The 20,759-nt window shown below is 34.0% G+C and overlaps 1 protein-coding gene across 1 annotated transcript in view; it reads left to right on the forward strand.

Annotated features, from left to right (window-relative positions):
• Nucleotides 1-20,759, forward strand: part of LOC127860774 (amiloride-sensitive sodium channel subunit beta-like) — a 168,072-nt gene that overhangs the window by 137,221 nt on the left and 10,092 nt on the right. Inside the window, exons 3-4 of the mRNA XM_052399050.1 lie at nucleotides 19,502-20,062; nucleotides 20,255-20,418. Of these exons, the coding sequence (XP_052255010.1) occupies nucleotides 19,502-20,062; nucleotides 20,255-20,418 (725 nt within the window). The remainder of the gene's footprint in view (nucleotides 1-19,501; nucleotides 20,063-20,254; nucleotides 20,419-20,759) is intronic.

Raw genomic sequence — 20,759 nt, forward strand, 5'->3', positions numbered from 1 at the left:
TTTTTTTTAGGAAAAAATGAATAAAAATATCAGAATGGCAAAAAAAACACATAGAAGTTTCAAGTATTTAATGCCTTGAAATAGATTATATACACATTTTAAGAAGATTAAACTGTTACGTTTTTACAATAAAAATTATTCAGCATATTGTGAGTATTTATTGATCATGCGGGGCGGAGTATCACGACTGTCCAGCGCATTACTGTGTAGGAAATTCCCAACGGTAACCAAACAGTTGCCAAACCTTAACGGGATAAATAATGTATAATAACCTCCTCGTCGGTCGTATTTTGTGATGACCATAACTTGCATTAGTCAGAGGTTAATTCCGCCACGCCAGGTCAATAAATACCCACAATATCTATGAGTTAGCGGTTGATAGTCGCATAATTTGGTATAAATTATAATAATAATAATGTTTAATAAATACGCACAATATGTATGAGTAAGCGATCGATAGTCGCATAATTTGGTATAAATAATAATAAGGTTCAATGTCAAATATCTCTAAAAGCAACAGAAGAAAGGTGTCTTCTGATTGGCTAACACTCAAGGGTCGGTGAAAATTGTACGTCGAAGTACATTTCTCGTTCTACCCAGTAGGTCTTGTAGACTTTCGACGTCATGGTACGTCGTTTAGACACTAAGTACTGGTCCTACCCAGGAAACAGTTTGTTTCATCAAATGTCTCAATTCAACTTGACAGCTTGCTAAAGCAGTTGCATTTAGCATACAGTTACTGAATTAACATAATCAAAATCATGTGATGAGTCAAATCAATTTTGATTGACAAATTTGACAGGATCTTTTTATTTCTACTGTTGGGAAACGTTAACACCGCTAATTGTCTTCTTATTTATTATCAATGTATAATTATGTGAAACAGCATAACAACATATTTGTTTCGCAATTAAAATATTTAATAAATACATGTATCTTGCAGGTTTCTAATTTTCTTTCGCAAACTATTGTTGAATAGTTTAAATTGTGTCGCTACTAAAAACTAGCCATTTTGTAGCAATTCTTAAATCACAGTCTAAACTGCATACACTTAGCTCTATAGTTACAATATGAATGCAAATATTAGAATGCATCATGTTATATCATCCATATATTTTTATTTAAACATTCAAATAACACATACCACAGTACATATGTAAAAAGGTATGTGGTATTGTGTGGAGATACAAAACACTTCACATCATTTATTTGCACATAAAATAATAGTGACAAAATGAGTAATACTAAAACACTGTTATCAACCTACAGTATAATAATATTTACGTATATGAAATTACAAAGTGGTGTTATTTTATTACCTTTTACAAAATTAACAATGCTGGTTTTCTACTAGTCATAAAACATTTATTATGGATTAACAAGTAACAACCAATTAATTAATTACACAATAGAAAGGAAATCATATTACTTGCATTATGCATTTACTAAACAAGTTATTTGCTACTGTTTAGAATTACACTATCTTACTAAAAATGATCACAACAGGTACTTAGTGCTTTTACATACTTGTGGTAAGTTTTGTATTACTAGTTTGACATTTATTGGCAGACACTTGTCGATATACAGACTTAATTTGCATGGGAACTTTAATATTTTTTCAGCATAATTGCCTTCAAATTGTTAATTTAACAACCCTTTGACATTGTTTGCACATCTGATCTTATTATACCATAGCTGATTTTTGTTTATATATAGACAGATATAGACTTTTCAAAGTTCTATAAAAGTTCACACATGTTCCATCCAAGTAAACCAACAGAACCAATAAAGACCACCACAGATAATAACTGTGTATATAGCTTGGAAATTTTGATAGTTTAGGAATCCCTCCTTTGTTGATTTCTATAAACCAAAACTGTCAGTTTTGCTGGATAGAATGGCCTCTTGCCTTGGCAAAACACTTTCTAAAAACGGAAAACCAACAAATATCTTAGAATTTCATCATTAATGCAGACAATTTATAAATGTCTTGTTTTTTGTTGATTTCGAATCTGGAAGATTTTTTACGTAAGATTGTGGTACGAAAATCCAACGGTATCGGATTTTGTGGTTTTAGGCCTAAACTTATTATAGTGATATGTAACCTTTCGGGATATCGGTAAAGTGCGAGCAGACGAGGTGTAAATACGTTAAAAATTAAAGCTAAAAGACTAAAAAGTTAGATCGGAATATCTTTACATTTTGTGAATAAATGTGTTTCTGATGGATAACTACGACAACTTACCAGAATATTGCTCATGATCACACGTAAAACTTCTTTCTGAGAGCGAATGGAAAATGCGTTACGAATTCTGACAAATAAACAGTAGGGTGTCGTTATTGGAATACCGAGAGAATACTGGAAGAATAGAGATGCCAACTATAATGTTTAAAACAAATAATTTTTTAACAAGCGTTTGTGATTTGTCAGAATAATAATATCAATAAGATATCAAAAAGATCAAAGCAAACAAATTCGACAAAAATCTAAGATTCGGCAATATATTTAAGACGGGTTATGTTCACCTAAATTGTGTTTGGTAAAGACTGTCACTATATGTAGTGAACCAGTCTTCGGTTTATACCCACTGAAGAGTATTCAGGGGAGATAATTAAGTAATGACTAAATTCTGGAACGGTTGCGTAGAAAACAAATAATGCGAGAATATTTCGTGCGATTCGCTACACAATTATGATGTCATTGATATAATTTTTCCTGAGGTATGTATTAACATGTGATTTAGCATATGTCAAAGTGTTTTTGATTTGTTCAAGGTCATAAATAGCATCGCGAAACTATATGTCGCGTGGCAATTTTTTTTAGACGCATCCCTATGTGGTATTCTTATGTAATTTTATGTCTAAATTTCCATATGTATGAACGGTCAACGCCCGCTTCGCGGGCTTTTGCCCGTATTATTTATGGTAGTATGGATTTTAGTGAGTAAAAATGTTAAATATATTATCATTCTTGCTCCAAGACTTTATTTGATTTTACAATGTAAGTGATTTTTGTGAGCTAAATTATTTACTAATGTAATATTTCGATGAGTAGATGCATTTAGTAGTCTATGTATCCTGTTTAGAAAATGGGGACAATTGCACCATTATACCTTGTTTCAGGATCTATATGCTTCTGGATTATTTTAATGTATTCGAAAATGTCAACAAAAACGAAGCTATAAGCTCGTCACAGTCAATAAAAAAGTCGGAATTATTTAAGACAAAGCAGCGCTTTTATAGCGTTTTGAGATTTGATTTTTTTTTATTTTTAAGTGCCGCATGTATTGATACATTTTTATCAACATTCAACGAGTTGTCATAGCGACAATTGCACGATATTTGTTAGATAAAATGTAGCGTGTCGCGTTGAATATCATTATTCCTTATGCTTATTGCTTATATATTGTCAGTTATGTACATGTAACGATGAACTGGAAATGTTTAGGTTATTTGAATAAACTTTCTGTTCTGTTCTGTTCTGCTTTTCCGCTTTTAAGGCGACACACACAATTCATAGCGGCACTCGATGCGTCACTCAACAGTGAACACAGTGGGGGTTGACGAGGTCAAAACGTAGTCCGTTTCTCTACGACGTCTGATATATGTTTTGCTACGAAAACATTGTGTAAATACACTACTTAATCAGGATAGTTTCATCTTTTCTGGTATTTATAGATCAGAGAACGGAACATCCAGTAATGGTAGGTACTTATTTTCAATAACAAACTAATAACAAATGCGCGTAGTTGCAACTTTTACATTTATTTTGAGCTAAAATCGAAACATTTTGATTTGAAGCAATGCATAAGGTAGTTATTCTGTTAAAATAGCCAATTTTTGTAACTTAAATTAAATAAAACTACATGTTACTTTGATTCAGTGTATATTACACATTTTAAAGAAGAAAAAAGGTTACGAACATATACATGTGTATTTTAATTATTCAAATGCTTTGTTTCGAAGGAAATTACAAGTCGCGTTATGTATAGGTTTCGCACAGAGTATGTATTGGTTGTGAAACGAAGTACAAATATAATGTATAGGTTACTCAACGAAGTTTCTGTATTCATTTCAGGACATAGCACATGCAGTTTGCAGTTACCGCAGACTGCCATTTTCCAGTACTAACGCGTTATCGTACTGTCGTCATCGTATTATCACAATGTCGCCATCGAACTATCGCACTGTCGCCATCGTATTGTCGCACATTCGTCATCGTACTATCGCATAATCGCATTGTCGGATTGTCGCCATCGTACTATCGCACTGTCGCCATCGTATTGTCGCGTTATCGTCATCTTATTATCGCATTGTCGCCATCGCACTATCGCCATCGTATGTTCGCACTGTCGTCATCGTATTTTCGCATTATCACCATCGTCCTATCGCGTTATCGTACTGCCGCCATCGTATGATCGTATTGTCGCCATCGAACTATCGCATTGTCGGATTGTCGCCATAGTTCTTTCGCATTGTCGGATTGTCGCCATCGTTCTATTGCAGTGTCGCCATTGTATTGTCGCACTGTCGTCATCGTTTTATCGCACAATCGCATTGTCGCCATCGTACTATCGCACTGTCGCCATCATATTATCGCACTGTCGCCATCGTATTATCGCATTGTCGCCATCGTACTATCGCGTTATCGTACTGTCGTCATCGTATTATCGCACTTCACATTCAAATTGCTATCTGCAATATAACTGATCTGATTAAAACAGTATTTTGAAATTGTAGCCTGGGCGCATGTGTTAATTATAAATTTAAACGACCCTTCAATGAAAGGAGTAGGGAAACATTGTAACAAAACAATACATATTTCACACAATAATTCAACTCCACTTTTAAAGTCGTATCCTCTAAATTGTGTGAATGTGGAGCCTATTTAGTAAAGACCGGCAAATGACCTCTTCTGGAATCTTAAATTTTACAAGTATGATGCTTATGTAATTGCACGCATGCAATATGATTTGATTTGCAGTCGACTCTCATTATCTTGAAGTTGTAAGGACACAAAAAATAGTTAAAGATATCCTGAGTTGGAGATAAACATTCGAGGAAAACCGCAGACGTAAATAGAAAAAGGAAAACCGAAAGTAGCCGTAGTGTAACACGATGTAAATTTACCGGCTGTCATGTACGCAGTAAACAATAACCTGTGACAGATACCCACTGCCACACCTTTACAACAATGCAGTGATTAGGCAATTGCGGATTTGTGTCATTTAGGTTCTACTGTCCACACCAAACGGCCGTTACAGGTAAAATCATGTATACGAACATGAAATTCATCTCAAAATTAATTGGTGATAACCGATTTTCAAGAAAATCGCTTTGATATATACAATGTAAAAATCAAAATCTGTAGAAGATAAAGAAGGATCGAAGTTGGGACATAGGATTTTCTTTGACATAAGCAGAGTTTCGAGATAAGCGAGTGGGAGATTAAAAGAATCGACTGTTATTTGATAAAGAGTACCATATGATAAAAACCTATCGTCGGTCTCTATCCAAAAGAACGTATTTATATAAGTGATTGTCACCAAGCTGATGATACGTCATTTTTATCGAGACCGACGACATTAAGCTCTCGAGTGTACTTTGAAGGGAAGGGTCAAGACTCTCGTTTACACCCGCGGAAACCCGACATGCTGTGAGAAGTTGGACATGCTAGGAGATGTAGCCGATATATTTCAAAGAATTTCGGTAGGGTAAGTAAATCCAGTTCTATAATTGTTTTAAGGCATTTTTGAAATAAAATATATTTTGGTGCAGGCAAAGGAGGTATTACCATGTATGTTAGAAAAATCCTGGTGATTAATATTCAGGATTTATTGAAATAAGGCTATTTAAAGTCGACGATGCAGGGATTTATCCCATATTTAGCACTTTATTTACAAATTTCTTTAAAGGTATGCCAGTGAAAAAGTTTTTTCACCGACAATTATATTAACCAATATCCCCGAGTAACATATCCGCCAGGGTTTCTTAAAAAAGTTCGTATTGGTGGAAAAATTCGACTTTACATACAACGTGTTGATGAAAAAATGATATGAAATGGTGCTGTACAAAGATGTCAAGATATGACATGTGTGAAGTTCATTTATAAACTTAAAAGCTCACTATTGCATCTGATTTATGCCCACTCTGACGCATTGTAGATCATTTTCATTGAACTTTGAGGTTTTATAATGATATCCGCTCTGAAGCTAATTTAATTTCCAGCTAATTTGTATATTTTTTTTATATTGTTTGAAAATCATTGTAAATGTAAAGCAATTGATTCATACAGGTAAAAATATACGTCCGGTAGGCAATCTAAACATTTATAATAATAACAAACTAGTTCCAATTATCGAAAGGTACCCCATGTTTGTTATTATTGATCATATAAAGATATTTACCCTTAAGATTATTATGTTTTATAATAATATTGCTTAATAAGTTAATATATTTTCGAGCATAAAACATTTTAAGAGAGAGAGGCGGGAAAGAACGGAGAGAGCGAGCGGACGGACGGACGTTCTAACAAGAGGCACATTATGGTGTTATTCCTTTGATGTTTCTTTGATCTTTTTAACCCCACAAGTATATGTTAATCCCGTTAGAGCGATTATTTATGGAATGAACCTCATTGTGTCAAGTGTACAGAAAAACGGACATAAAGAACCCCCTATTGTAGCGCTTGTATGTACGGACAGACACTAACAGAGACAGACACATAGGAGAGAAGCAGAGTGAGAGAGATTCACGACATGTATGCGCGAGCCGTAAGTTAATAATTTCCTTGAGTGGGTTACGCGACTTGCAAACTAACTGTACGTCGTACTTAATATTCAATACGGTATATACAGTTAATCCATGACGTGAAACTTAAAATGACTTGTAAAGTAAAACACATACTAGGACGTCATTTAATGAGTATAGCGATAAAAGACCATAGCTATATAATTTAAATGCAATCTTGACGATTTCTCTATATATACGTTTTACTCTCTAATGGAAAGTACGCCTTAGTTTTAAATGTTATAATTGGCTGAAATCTGGCTTAATATATTCCTTCAAGGCTTGTGGCTTCATCAGACGAAAAATGCGTGTTATCTATGCATATACACATAAGAACGAGGCGTTGATTGGGTTTTGAAAATAAATGTTTACATTTTGCATATATCACTACCAAACACAACGAAAAGAAACAAACATTTACACGCGTGCATTGTTGGACATGTCTGCAAAGCTGTCAACTTGAAGTCGTGTATAATAGATCCAAATTTAGTTCACATTTATGAAAGTCTACCGCCCATAATTGGAACTATAGGCACAAAATATTATTATAAATGTTTAGTTTGCCTACCGGACGTATATTTTTACTTGAATGAATCAATTGCTTTACATTTACAATGATTTTCAAACAATAAAAAAAGATACAAATTAGCTGGAAATTAAATTAGCTTCAGAGCGGATATCATTATAAAACCTCAAAGTTCAAAGAAAATGATCTACAATGCGTCAGAGTGGGCATAAATCAGCTGTAATAGTGAGCTTTTAAGTTTATAAATGAACTTCACACATGTCATATCTTGACATCTTTGTACAGCACCATGTCATATCATTTTTTCATCAACACGTTGTATGTAAAGTCGAATTTTTCCACCAATACGAACTTTTTAAAGAAACCCTGGCGGATATGTTACTCGGGGACATTGGTTAATATAATTGTCGGTGAAAAAACTTTATCACTGGCATACCTTTAAAGAAATTTGTAAATAAAGTGCTAAATATGGGATAAATCCCTGCATCGTCGACTTTAAATAGCCTTATTTCAATAAATCCTGAATATTAATAACCAGGATTTTTCTAACATACATGGTAATACCTCCTTTACATGCAGCAAAATATATTTTATTTCAAAAATGCCTTTACACAATTATAGAACTGGATTTACTTACCCTACCGAAATTCTTTGAAATATATCGGCTGCAGTTCCTAGCATGTCCAACTTCTCACAGCATGTCGGGTTTCCGGGGGTGGTTTATACTTAGACATTTCACAACGTCTGCCAAGTTCAAATGTCGTCTTATAGATGGATTTTCAATGTCGATCGTTTGCTTTGGCCTAGTCGTGAATTTAATTATATAATAATAATGTGAATTACCATGTCGACTGTGCTGTTCGTATCATGTTGTGCCGTTGTTAATACCTACTCCTCAAATGAAACATCCAGCCACTCCATGATTCTGTATTAAAATCAAAGCGCTGAAGGCACTGAAGATGTTCGCTATTGCATAATTAAACAAGCAATTCTTTTCTCGAAATCAATCGCAAGTTTGAAATTAAGACACGCCATTCAAATTTATAAAGTGTGTGTCATAGCGCACGGTCGAGTTTTGTGTGCACTTTTTATCATCCTTATTATTTCATAGAGATAACTTAGACAAAATAAAAACAACATGGCTTTTTGGACGTTCTGAAAGCTGCTTTAGAAAGTATGATGAACATGTTAATGAGAACTCAATATAAAGACAATTTGCAGTCACCATGATATAAAATGAATATTTTTGGAATATCGAATAACTATCTCACCAAGAATATAAATTCATAATGAAAATTCCGTGTACAAAACTTTTGATTTTTGACACCGTATCCAAATTCAAAATATACAATAATCTTCGTATCTTGTATATGAAGAAATAAAAGTATATATACATTGCTTTTTATGCTTTACTTGTTACCCGAGCAGTTCACACGGTGTCAACAACGCTGACCTAAACATAAGCATAGAGCACAAATGCGCTTTTTGGGCGTAAGTGTTTTACTCAGTTTTCATCTTAGTGACTTTTGCATAACGCCAACAGACACGCATGAATATTTTCGAATATTTCATAGGCTGATTCGAGATACAAACTCTAAATTCTGGCTACATCACTGCGTATGTGCTCAGTTAAAAGGATGTAGCACTGTTCAGTGTAAGGAATTCCGGACTTCTCTCTGTACGTTCAAACGACACAAATTGTGGCCCTGTTACAATTACGCGTTAAAATCCATCTCGCAGAATTTCGCTTTTGATTCCAAGATGAGAAAACAATCATTATCGAAATAGTACATTGTCACGATAAGAGAAAATCGTTTAATTATCATACCACGATGTTTGACGTACTTGGTCAGCACGTCTGGAAATCATTCATAAATTTTTGGATAGGCTGCGATGATAAACAAGTTAGCTAATTTGAATTCAATTTTGTATCAAAAAGCATTGTTCTAAAATGTGGCATTTTCAATTGGCAATGAGAATTTTAATGACCCTCGTCATGCGAAAATGGGTTTTATTCCATATGCGCCCATCGTATAAATAGCCCACTCAGCTATTTCTCCTTCTGGTAAGGAGAAACAGAACATATTGAGTGATTTTATAGCGAACAGCATCGCCTATGGCCTGACTGCACAAATGCACATGTTGGGTTTAACAAACGATTGCCGAAACGCATAAGACCCATTTCGCATGACGGCGCTATGGACGTATGATTTAAATGTGGCGAAAGAAAACTGCGTTTAAATCAAATATCAACATACGATATATTTCGATAGTGAAGAAAGATACTCATAGCAATGCATAATAGGACACATATAAAGTGCTCTCCCGTAGTATATTTTTTATCTACTCACACTTATGCGTGGTTTAACAATGCTCACACACATTTCATGCGTTGAATATGCAACTTACAAGTGAAAAACACAACACAATAGTTAAACTTTTGTTTTAATTGTATTTATTTATTTAGAAAAGTAAATTGCAAACTTTATTTTAAAGTCAGCGTATACGCCGACTACATTTTTAAAAGATATTTCTTGTTATATTTAGTTGTTTTCGGTTTAGCGATAATAAAGCATTTTTGAGGTTGCCTATAGTATGCCTGTTGTAATTGATGAACTCATATCCAACTGTCTATGCATTAAGAACTGTGAATATAAACAAGCTTAACCTTCTACTAACCTTCTACTAATGCGTTGCTAGGACCCGTAGATACAAAAGATCGCCTCTATCTGTTGAGAACAAAAGAACGTTTTCGGGAAATACCCGCTGAAGTAGCATAAACGAAGTTACGAAACAGGTCATTCGTACTATTATTATAAGAAATTGTTTGTTATATTCGGTTTAAGCGATTATGAAACATTTTTGGTTTTTGTCTATCGTATCGCTGAAGTTATTGTTGAACTTATGTTCATCGTTTTATCCTATAAATAAGCGTATACTTTTTACCGAATCTATTAATAGCCTCAAATTACGAATGACCTGTAGTGCGTTCAGTTACAGCGAACGTTCGCCAATGATCGTTCGTTTCCGATTCGGTCTTATTGAACGATAAGTTCGGCGCGAACGTTTCAAGATGGCGGCTCCCAGAAAATTGATTGCGACTTTGATGGAGGAAATCGCGAATAACAATATTGTATCAGAGGAAAGGTCGTCGGAAGACTAAATACTGACAATTTCATAATACAAAACTATAAATACCCGTATTCTTTTTTAGATTAAGACTTAAATAAAAGATATTTCAAAAATAATAAAACCTATAATAGTTTTATTATAATTATAAGTGGTGTGGATGCGATAGTGTTATTTTTCATTAGCGATCGAAATTTAGTGTAAGAGGTGCATTAAATCAATTATAAAATAAAGCCTTAAAATAGCGCAATACATTACAATCTTCAAATGAAATTGTAACTTTCTTTTACATTGAATGAATTTTCGTTTCGTTTTCATTTAATGAAAATATTAATAAATTTTAGCATTCAAATGGAAACAAACACATGCATATTTTGCGAATTGAACTGTCTTTGAATGTACATGTATATTGAAAACTATTTTGTAGTGATAATGAGCGATAAAATTCTGGCATTTTATTATACCATAAATCTATAATCTATTTTGCCCAAGTATTTTATATACATATTATGATCAAACGCGATTGCTTGTTTTCACGATGATGTTTCGAACATTGCAGTAACGCACGATATTTAAACGTTATATTTGCAAGTACCCGTTAAATACGTTAATTGTGTAGCAGTAACTTTCCACAATATTTTTAATGTATTGTTATTATTAAACACTTTTTTGTTATGTTTAAACAGAGACGTAGGTCTCTGGTTTAAACTGGCTAATATATATATATATATATATATATATATATATATATATATATATATATATATATATATATATATATATATATATATATATATATATATATATATATATATATATATATATATACTTAATAGTTCATGTTCATCCATTTCGGACAAATGTACGTCTATTTTTTAAAATATGTTCAAATATTTTATCAAAGCAACTGTTAAGTTTTTGGCTTAACATGCCAAGAGATGACATGGAGGTATCATAAATCGTGTTTAATGACCAGACACCTGCGGTTTATGACCCCATACAGAGACATACAAGTATAGGTCCCTTTGTTTATGACACCCTGTTTTCTTAGTAATTGTCTGGACAGTATCCGATCATATCGAGATAATCGGTTTGTGATAAACAAAGAGGCAATTAAACACTGGGTGGTTAAAAATGCTGAAAAAAGAGCGTCAACATTGGTGTGAACAATTAAATAAAACATTTACATGTATCAAGAGGATTTAGTTAATCTGCAACAAGGTAAGTTATTACAGGCATATAGGTTCAAATCAGTTTCTTTATGTTGATTACATAAAATCAATCAATTTGTTGTTTGTTTTCGTCCTTATTTTCGTTCGTTCATTGGATTCTATTTAATCGGAAAGAATTTCAATTTCTGAGTATTTTGTTGTTCTTAAACAGGGTCGCGAATATGATTGAAACCTTATCACGATGCGGTTCATCAAACGCAAACAATAGCAGAATGGCCGCAACGTTGACGGCCAAAATTGGAGCATGCGCAAACTTGACGTCATTATCGAAATCCCCAAAACCTCCTATACACTTTGTTTATAATTCAATTCATTCTATGTACTACAAAAAAAAAATAAAAAAAATATCGCAGTTACACTGAACAACAACGACAACTTATATGTCAGCCATCTTGGTTTCGCTAGCGAACTACCTCCCGAGAGGGTTCGCTTCGGTTCGCGAACGTTCGCTGCGAACCGAGCGTTCAATAGCGAACGTTCGCGACCGTTCGCGAACTATAGCGAACGTTCGCTGTAACTGAACGCACTACTGTACTACGTCATTGAGGTGTATGTGAGAGGGTAACCTATTGCGTTGGTATCGCCCGTGGACACTTTGTTTATCGACAACCGCATCTATTAATAGCCTCACATTGTGAATGGACTGAGCACAAATACTACGTCATGAAGACGCTGCAGAAAGTGGACTATTTTATTCATTCATAAACAATCTCTTACGCGACACGTACAATACGATCATTGTTTATTGATTATTTTCTATAAAAGTACCGTTCGAAACTATTGCATTTAACACGATATTAATATAATGTTTCCAGTTGTGAATGAATATTATTGGAGAACTCAAACCTCTTGCATAAATTAAACATCTCTTTCTCGCCCGGATACGCGTAGTTAGTGGGTATTGGGCTCCTAGTAGCTAAGGCGTATCGACCTGAAATTTAGACTAACCACCTTAGACGGTCGCTAAGCGACCATCTTAAAACAACACCTTTATGTCAAGAATATTTATCTTTAGCAGATTTACTCGAGTAACAGTTTTATTAAATTGCACCTTGAAATATGGATATTATTTTGTTCTTTTTGACATCATTACCGCTTGAAAATAGTGTGATAAATAGACACATTGCTGATGATAATGAATGTCTACTTTTGTCACAAGTTTTTCAAAGTAAGACTGCTACAAGACGCAAACATACGTCTGCAGGGTCATAAAAGTTAAATAACATGATAATATATATAAACTATTTCAACCATTCAAATAATCCTCGCCTAATATTCATTGCAGACTTTGAAAAAGCATTCGATTCACTTGATCATTCATTAATGTTCTCTTGCTTAGAAAATATGAACTTTGGTGAATGCCTCATTGAATGGGTCAAACTATTCTATACTGATATAAACAGTATAATCATTAACAATGGCTTCTGTTCAAACAGTTTTAACATCGAACGAGGGGTTCGACAAGGATGTCAACTCTTATCATTTCTATTTATCATATGCATCGAGTTTCTATCACATCACATCCAATCAAATAAGCATATAAATGGCATATCTTTAGAACCTGACGACGAAATTAAACAGTCCCTATTTGCTGACGATGCAACTTATATCTTAAATGACAATAGTGACTCATTCCATAACCTTATAGAGTCGCTAACCCTTTTCGGAAAGACATCGGGTCTTAAACTTAACAAAAATAAATGTACTGTGCTACGAGTAGGTAAATTAAAACAAAGTAATGTCCATCATAAGAAAGAAATGAAATTCATTTGGACGTCAGATGAAGCCACCACGTTAGGAATTACATTTACAAATAATGAAAATAAAACAGTTCTAAAAAACATACTGCCTAAATTACAGAAATTTAAAAACTGCTTAAAATCATGGCAACACCGTAAACTTACATTAATTGGAAAAAACACGGTGTTGAAAACGTTTGCACTCCCTAAATTAGTTTATGTATTAACAGTTCTCCCAAATCCACCAAATGATATTATTTACGATATAAAATCAGCAATATTTAATTTCATATGGGACGGTAAGCCTTATAAAATAAAACGAACTCAGTTAATTCAATCTGTAGAAAAGGGAGGTATCCAATTAACAGACATCGACTCATTCTTGAATGCAATCAAATGCAGCTGGGTTAAAAGATACCTAGAAAATACCAATACGAGTAAATGGAAATTATTCTACCAGAAAATCCTAAACAAATATGGTGACTCCTTACTTTTTGAATGTAACATCAACAATACCATTTTGCATGAAATTGCAAACGAAAACATATTTCTTTCTGGTGTTTTATCGGCATGGACTAATGTTACTCATAATCTAGAAACCCAAATCACCAGTAAAACTATTTTATGGAACAATAAAGACATAACTTCAAACAATAAGACTTTTTTCTATAAACACTGGTTTGAACAAAACATTAAATATGTCGACCAATTGTACGATTACAGAATAAAGGACCTCTATTCTTTTGAGAATATATGTTATATATACGGAATACCTTCAAGCAATTTCCTAATGTATTACACATTAATTAAAAGCATACCCATACATATTAAATCTACAATAAATACAAATAGCACATTATGTACTCAAACATCATTCACGGAAAACATATTTGCAAAACAAAACAAAACAAACAAAATATTTTACAACTACAAATTAAACACCCAGCAGAAAACTCCAATATTCAAAATAAATGGCAAAGCCTTCTTCGAGAACAAGAATTTAACTGGAAACAAATATTTATCATGCCATATAAAACGACTATAGATAGCACACTGAGAAATGTTCGATATAAATATGTCCATAGAATCAGAGCTACAAATAAATATCTTTTTCAGTGCAACCTATCCAACACAAATTTATGTGATATATGCAGCGAACACATTGAAACAATAGAACACTTTTTCTGGGAGTGCAAACATATTCAAATTCTATGGAACCAGTTAACAACATTTCTAGAGAAACAACAATTACAATTAAAACTGTCTCTCTTAAATATCAGTTTCGGTGTAAATACTTTTAAAATACCAGAAATTAATAACACTGTGAACCACATTATCATATTAATGAAATATTTTATTTTCAGCATCAAATACAAAAAACAAATACCTACTTTCAACTGTTTTATAAACTATTTAAAACTAAAGATCCAAATTGAAAAAAGAAATAGCCCTCAACAACGATAAACTTCATATTTTTGAACAAAAATGGAAACACATAAACTTCATAACCCAGTCCAGTTGTCTACTACCCAACTCTAAGCAACTCTTCTATAGTATTGAGTATTACATTTAAAAATAACAACATACAACACAGGCAACCAAATAAAAAAAAAGTATATACTAGCATATCATGTATAATATGCGTTTGACATTATTACTGCTGTATTATACCACTTTTGTTCTTGCTTATACACATATGTACATTGTATGTTTTATATTGAATAAAAAAAAGATAATATATATAGTTCCGACCCCTTCACACGATTATGTAAATCATAGAATACACTGCAAAGTTCAGAAAGTACAGATCAAGTAGAAGATGGTGCACAATAACGTCGTTTCAGCAAAATCCCCCAACAAAGTATTCAATTTGCGACTTTCTCTTCTGACACGAACGTATTAATTCCAACACATACTTATGACTTTCGCCTTTATAATAATAATAATAATAAAAGCTTTATTTACAGAAGGTTACACATAAAGACAATGCCACAGTATACATATTATGCAGATGAATCAATACGTTTTAACAATGTGGCCTTCTTAAAATAACATACACAAATAGGTCTATAAAAAGTAAAACATTCAAACAATATTTTCCTACACCTATACATAAAACAAATTTTGTACATCACACATTTTGTCTTTTGGACAGACACACATGAAATAACATTGATTAGAAAATCACATGACATATCATTGATTAGAAAATAAATGTGCTTTATATTGCCTTTTAGAAGCAGAGATAGAGCATGCCATTCCATTGTGTACACACCGGTCTTACTGACCTGTGTACTAACGCGAAAGGAATTGTGGGTAGCACTTCTTTTACGAGTAAAAAGTGAAAGCTAAAGCGAAAATAGGTCCGGTAATTGTGCTTCTGATAATCGCTCTCAGTCTAAATAGAGATTCAAAAATCACATATAAACATAATTAAATAACATTTCTTTAAACAACATGTCAACGGACATACATTTGTATAATGTATCGTAGAATTACGTGTAGATATGTATAATTTATTTTACGATTCTTTGTTAAGGTAACGGCATTCTTAATTGAGTAGTTATCGTATTACTAGACCTGTAGCAGTTACCTGTAATTATTTTAGTGGATTACAATTAGAAAAAAGTACGAATCCCACGTTAACTAATGCTCACAAATTACTCGTGCATTATCACATACACTAGTTCTGAGTTGATTTTATAGTTAACCTATCAAATAGCTGATATTTAAATGTTTTAACCAATGAAATGTGTCGTTGCGACATGGAGGTGACAAAAGGGCGCATTTTAGATCAGTCTCTGATAAGCTATTTGATGGAACACATAAATAAATATATATTTGAAATATATTTGGTTCGTTACAGGTAAATATCTTTATCGTATTTTCTAAGATTACTTTTCACAAGTAACTGTTTAATATTTTGTATTTCATGTTGCTTATGTATGTGCGTGTTTTGTCTGATATAATATTGTATTGTTTATTTAATACAATATTTTATTGCTATTTTAATGCTGTAATGTTTTACTTTGCTCACCATATCTGTAGGTAAACCATATCTGTAGGTAAACCATATCTGTTGGTAAACCACATATGTGTGTAAACCATTTATTATATTGCTTATCCTCGTTATTAGCTCATCTATTTTTTGAAAAAAAAATGAGCTATTGTCATCACCTTGGCGTCGGCGTCGGCGTTGGCGTCGGCGTCCGGTTAAGTTTTGCGTTTAGGTCCACTTTTCTCAGAAAGTATCAATGCTATTGCAATCAAACTTGGTACAGTTACTTAATATCATGAGGGGACTGGCCAGGCAAAGTTAGATAACTCTGGCGTGCATTTTGACAGAATTTTGTGCCCTTTTAATACTTAGAAAATTGAAAATTTTGGTTAAGTTTTGTGTTTAGGTCCATTTTATTCCTTAAGTATCAAAGCTATTGCTTTCATACTTGCAACACTTACTAACTATCATAAGGGGACTGTGCAGGCAAAGTTATGTAACTCTGACTGGCATTTTTAACAGAATTATGTGCCCTTTTTATACTTAGAAAATTGAAAATTTGGTAATGTTTTGTGTTTAGGTAACTCTGACTGGCATTTGGACGGCATTATGGGCCCTTTATACTTTGAAATTTTTTTGACTAAGTAACTTTGGATATATATATATGGTTAAATTTTGTGTTTCGATCCACTTTACTTCTAAAGTACCAAGGCAATCGCTTTCAAACTTCAAATACTTTCATGCTATCATGAGGTTACTGTACCTGGCAAGTTGAATTTTACCTTGCCCTTTTATTATTAAATTTTGCTAAAATTGCCATAACTTCTTTATTTATGATGAGATTTGATTGATACTGTGACAAAACTACTCTTACCTGACATACCACAATAGACTCCACCCAAACCATCCCCCGTGCCCTCCCCCCATCCCCCACCGAATCCCCCCTTATTTTTTTTAAGATCATCTCACAAATGACCACCACACCCTCATACTATACACCCCCCCCCCCCACCCTCCACCCCCAAATGTTTTTTTTTTTGAAATGGTTAAAAAACACAAATATTTATTTTTATTTTTATTTTTTTTTTAAATACCGTCCAACCATCGCACCCAAGAATCCCCTCCCCCCACCACCCCCCACCCCCCCCCCCCTCCCCAAAATAATTTTTTTTTTTTTCCGCATTTTTTTTTTATTTTTTTTTTTGGAAGATAATGTAATAAATGTCCACACTCCCACACTATACATCCCTCTTCACTCCACCCCTCCCTCCTTTGTGATTGAAATTGAGAGTCCCTTCACATTTAAAAAGAAAATTGATGAGCGGTCTGCACCCGCAAGGCGGTGCTCTTGTTTATAATATTGATGATTCTCTGATCAGGTATTTGACGGAACACATAAATGAATATATATTTGAAATATATTTGGTTCGTTACAGGGTTGTTTTTATAACCACTCTGGTTATCACGTTTTGGGAATTGGTAGCAACCCACCGCCAATAATAGTATAAACCCATACGGTGACAAACATTCCGTTTTAAACACACAATAAAAAACGATTTTTATTTAATTACTGACATTTTCATTCCTACGCAAAACTACTTTGGCGGAAGCATAATTCCCCAAACCAGGGGAATGTGATGCGTCTTGATATAGAGGTGACAATAACGTAGTGACGTCACCATCTATGTATAGAATGCATGCCATTCTTATTCCAATTGGTATACTGTTCCAGATATTCATTCTTTGATAGATAACCAATACGTCTTCTGGGAGAAACACATACACGCTAAAGCGTTGTCGTAGCGAGGCATATGCGTATACTGTCAGACACATGATCATGCCTAATAATACTATTCAGCCTTTATTTCTGATAACTGGGTCCCCCTACACATTCTAAACACACCAGTGGCTTAACAATTCATAGATCAATATGGAAATTGTAAAATTTTGTCAATTAAACACATTTGTAAACCTTAATTGCATTTGTTAAATTGAAAGGTTTGATATATCAGCGCTATATTTCATGTTTAACCGCATAAACCAGACACCTGTTTGAACATAATTTGAAGTAACAGATCTATGAAATGGCATCGTGCTTTAATTCAGTTTTGTTATTAGAAAAGCATAATCTTACCTATTTAAAACCCAATATTTTTACCAATCTGTACTTCGATTGATACAATGTTTCGTAGTAAAACATATACCCGACGTCGTAGAGAAACGGACTACGCTTTGACCTCGTCAGCCCCCAGTGGAACAACGACACTGGACAAATACCAACAGTTAATTTAAAGCCTCTATAACGCTCACAATCAACGAAACTTTCGTAGAGTATTTCGTCAAATAAAGTTTACACCTAAACAATCAGTGTTCTTTTTAGCGATAGCCACAATTTCAACGCTAGATGTTGTATGATTACATAGATATTTGTAGATACAAAATGCTCGTTTTTATTTATTTATGACACAATTAATTACATGTTAATTTCCCGCTAATATATCTATCCATACGATACACGAGCACTAAAATGGTACCATGTTAGGTGTCGTATGCATAGATATCGTTGCGGGAAATTAAAATGGAATTAAATATGCAAAACAATAATAAAACGAGCATGTTGTATCTACAAACATCTATTTTACCAGATCACATCTGGCGTTGAAATGTCGGCAATTGCCATAAGAAACAATGCGTTTTAATTGTTAAGCTTTATCTTACGAAATATTGTACGAAATTTTCGTTGATTTTGAGTAGTAATGTTTCTTGAAGACACTGCCTTTCCTTCCATAACCTTGCTCGGCCATTTAAATCTTCAAATGTCGTATGTAGCTTGTATTTTTCGAGTGTCAATGGTCATTGTCGAGTGTCGTATCGTGCATCGCCTAATGGTCGTATGTCGATCTCAAAAGACCATAGTTCAATGTTGCACTAACCATTCATCGTGCATATTATATAGTTTGGATATCTTCTTCAAATCATGAGGGGATTTCAATGTTTACGTTTACAAATATTCAAGTGTGTTCTCAACAGATTCTTAGACGGAATGCTAGAATCTGAATGTTCGTGCAGTATGCTCGTTAACTTACAGGAAGGAGAGACGTTGTCTGACGGTGGACAAAACATTGACAGCGGCAGCTTCATGGACTCAATTGGTAAAAAGAAGAGCATCTTGCGCATCCTTAGCCGCTTCGCCGAGAAGACGTCCATGGTGGGAGTCCCCTACATCAACAACGCCAAGCTCTGGTGGGCGAAGCTGATCTGGTGTTTCCTGCTCCTGTGTGCCTTGGGGGCGATGAACCTGCACCTATGGTATCTCCTAAACCAGTTCTTCTCTTGGCCTACTGTTACCAAGGTGGAGCTTGGATTCTCGGATCTCCGCTTTCCACAGATAACTGTTTGCAACGTCAATGTGTTACATAAAGGGAAGCTTGCTAAGTATGCTGGTGCCTATACGCTGAAACAGTTAGTGTACACAATGAAACCAGAGAACGTCGCACCGAATCAGTTCAATCCATATTATGATCCTAATAAAAATGAATCACCTAGTGATGATGAAGAAAATGAATCACCTAGTGATGAATCATCTGGTGACGCAGACCAGACGCAAGGTCCTTCATCTTTTAACACAGGCAAACCAATTTCTAACAAGGTTAACACAGTTTTGAATGTTCCTAATAACGTAATGTACATGTGTTTGTCGACACAATTTGTCAAGACTTGTCACTAAAACTATGTAAATGCAAACGTAGATTATTTCATTTTTTAACTTTTATGCGTATCGATGTTCGTAATTGAAGTTGAATACCAGACCTGATAATCGACTCGTTGCGGTCTCTTTCAGCGTCGTAAGCGGTATGTGGACACGTACGGGGATATTGACCCCTCAAAGTACGACCCAAACAAACCGCCTTCGCCCCCTCCGCTGCACAAAGAGTACGATGGCAAGAAGGACTCACAGGAAGAGATAGAACTCGCCTTTAGTACGCTCTACATGAATATAAATAGGTTAGTTACTCGAATGCGTAAACTGTTTACCTGTAGTTCTCTACGATACTACGACTTACATGAATATCATAAATATAAACCAGTAATTTTCTCGAGTGAATGCACTTTATAGTTCTCTACGATACTACTAGCCTTTAGAACGATCTACATGAATATCATGAATATAAACCAGTAAGTATCTCGAATGCATTAACTGTATAGTTCTTTGCGATTTATCTGGTCTTAAGAACGATCTACACGAATCTAAATCCCGGTTGTGCGAAAATAAGTTAGTTAAAAATCGCATTGAGAACATCCTATATGAATATCAATAGGTAAATACTTCGGAAGCGTTTAAATGA

Source organism: Dreissena polymorpha, chromosome 15 (genome assembly GCF_020536995.1).
Source record: "Dreissena polymorpha isolate Duluth1 chromosome 15, UMN_Dpol_1.0, whole genome shotgun sequence".
Lineage (NCBI taxonomy): Eukaryota > Metazoa > Mollusca > Bivalvia > Myida > Dreissenidae > Dreissena > Dreissena polymorpha.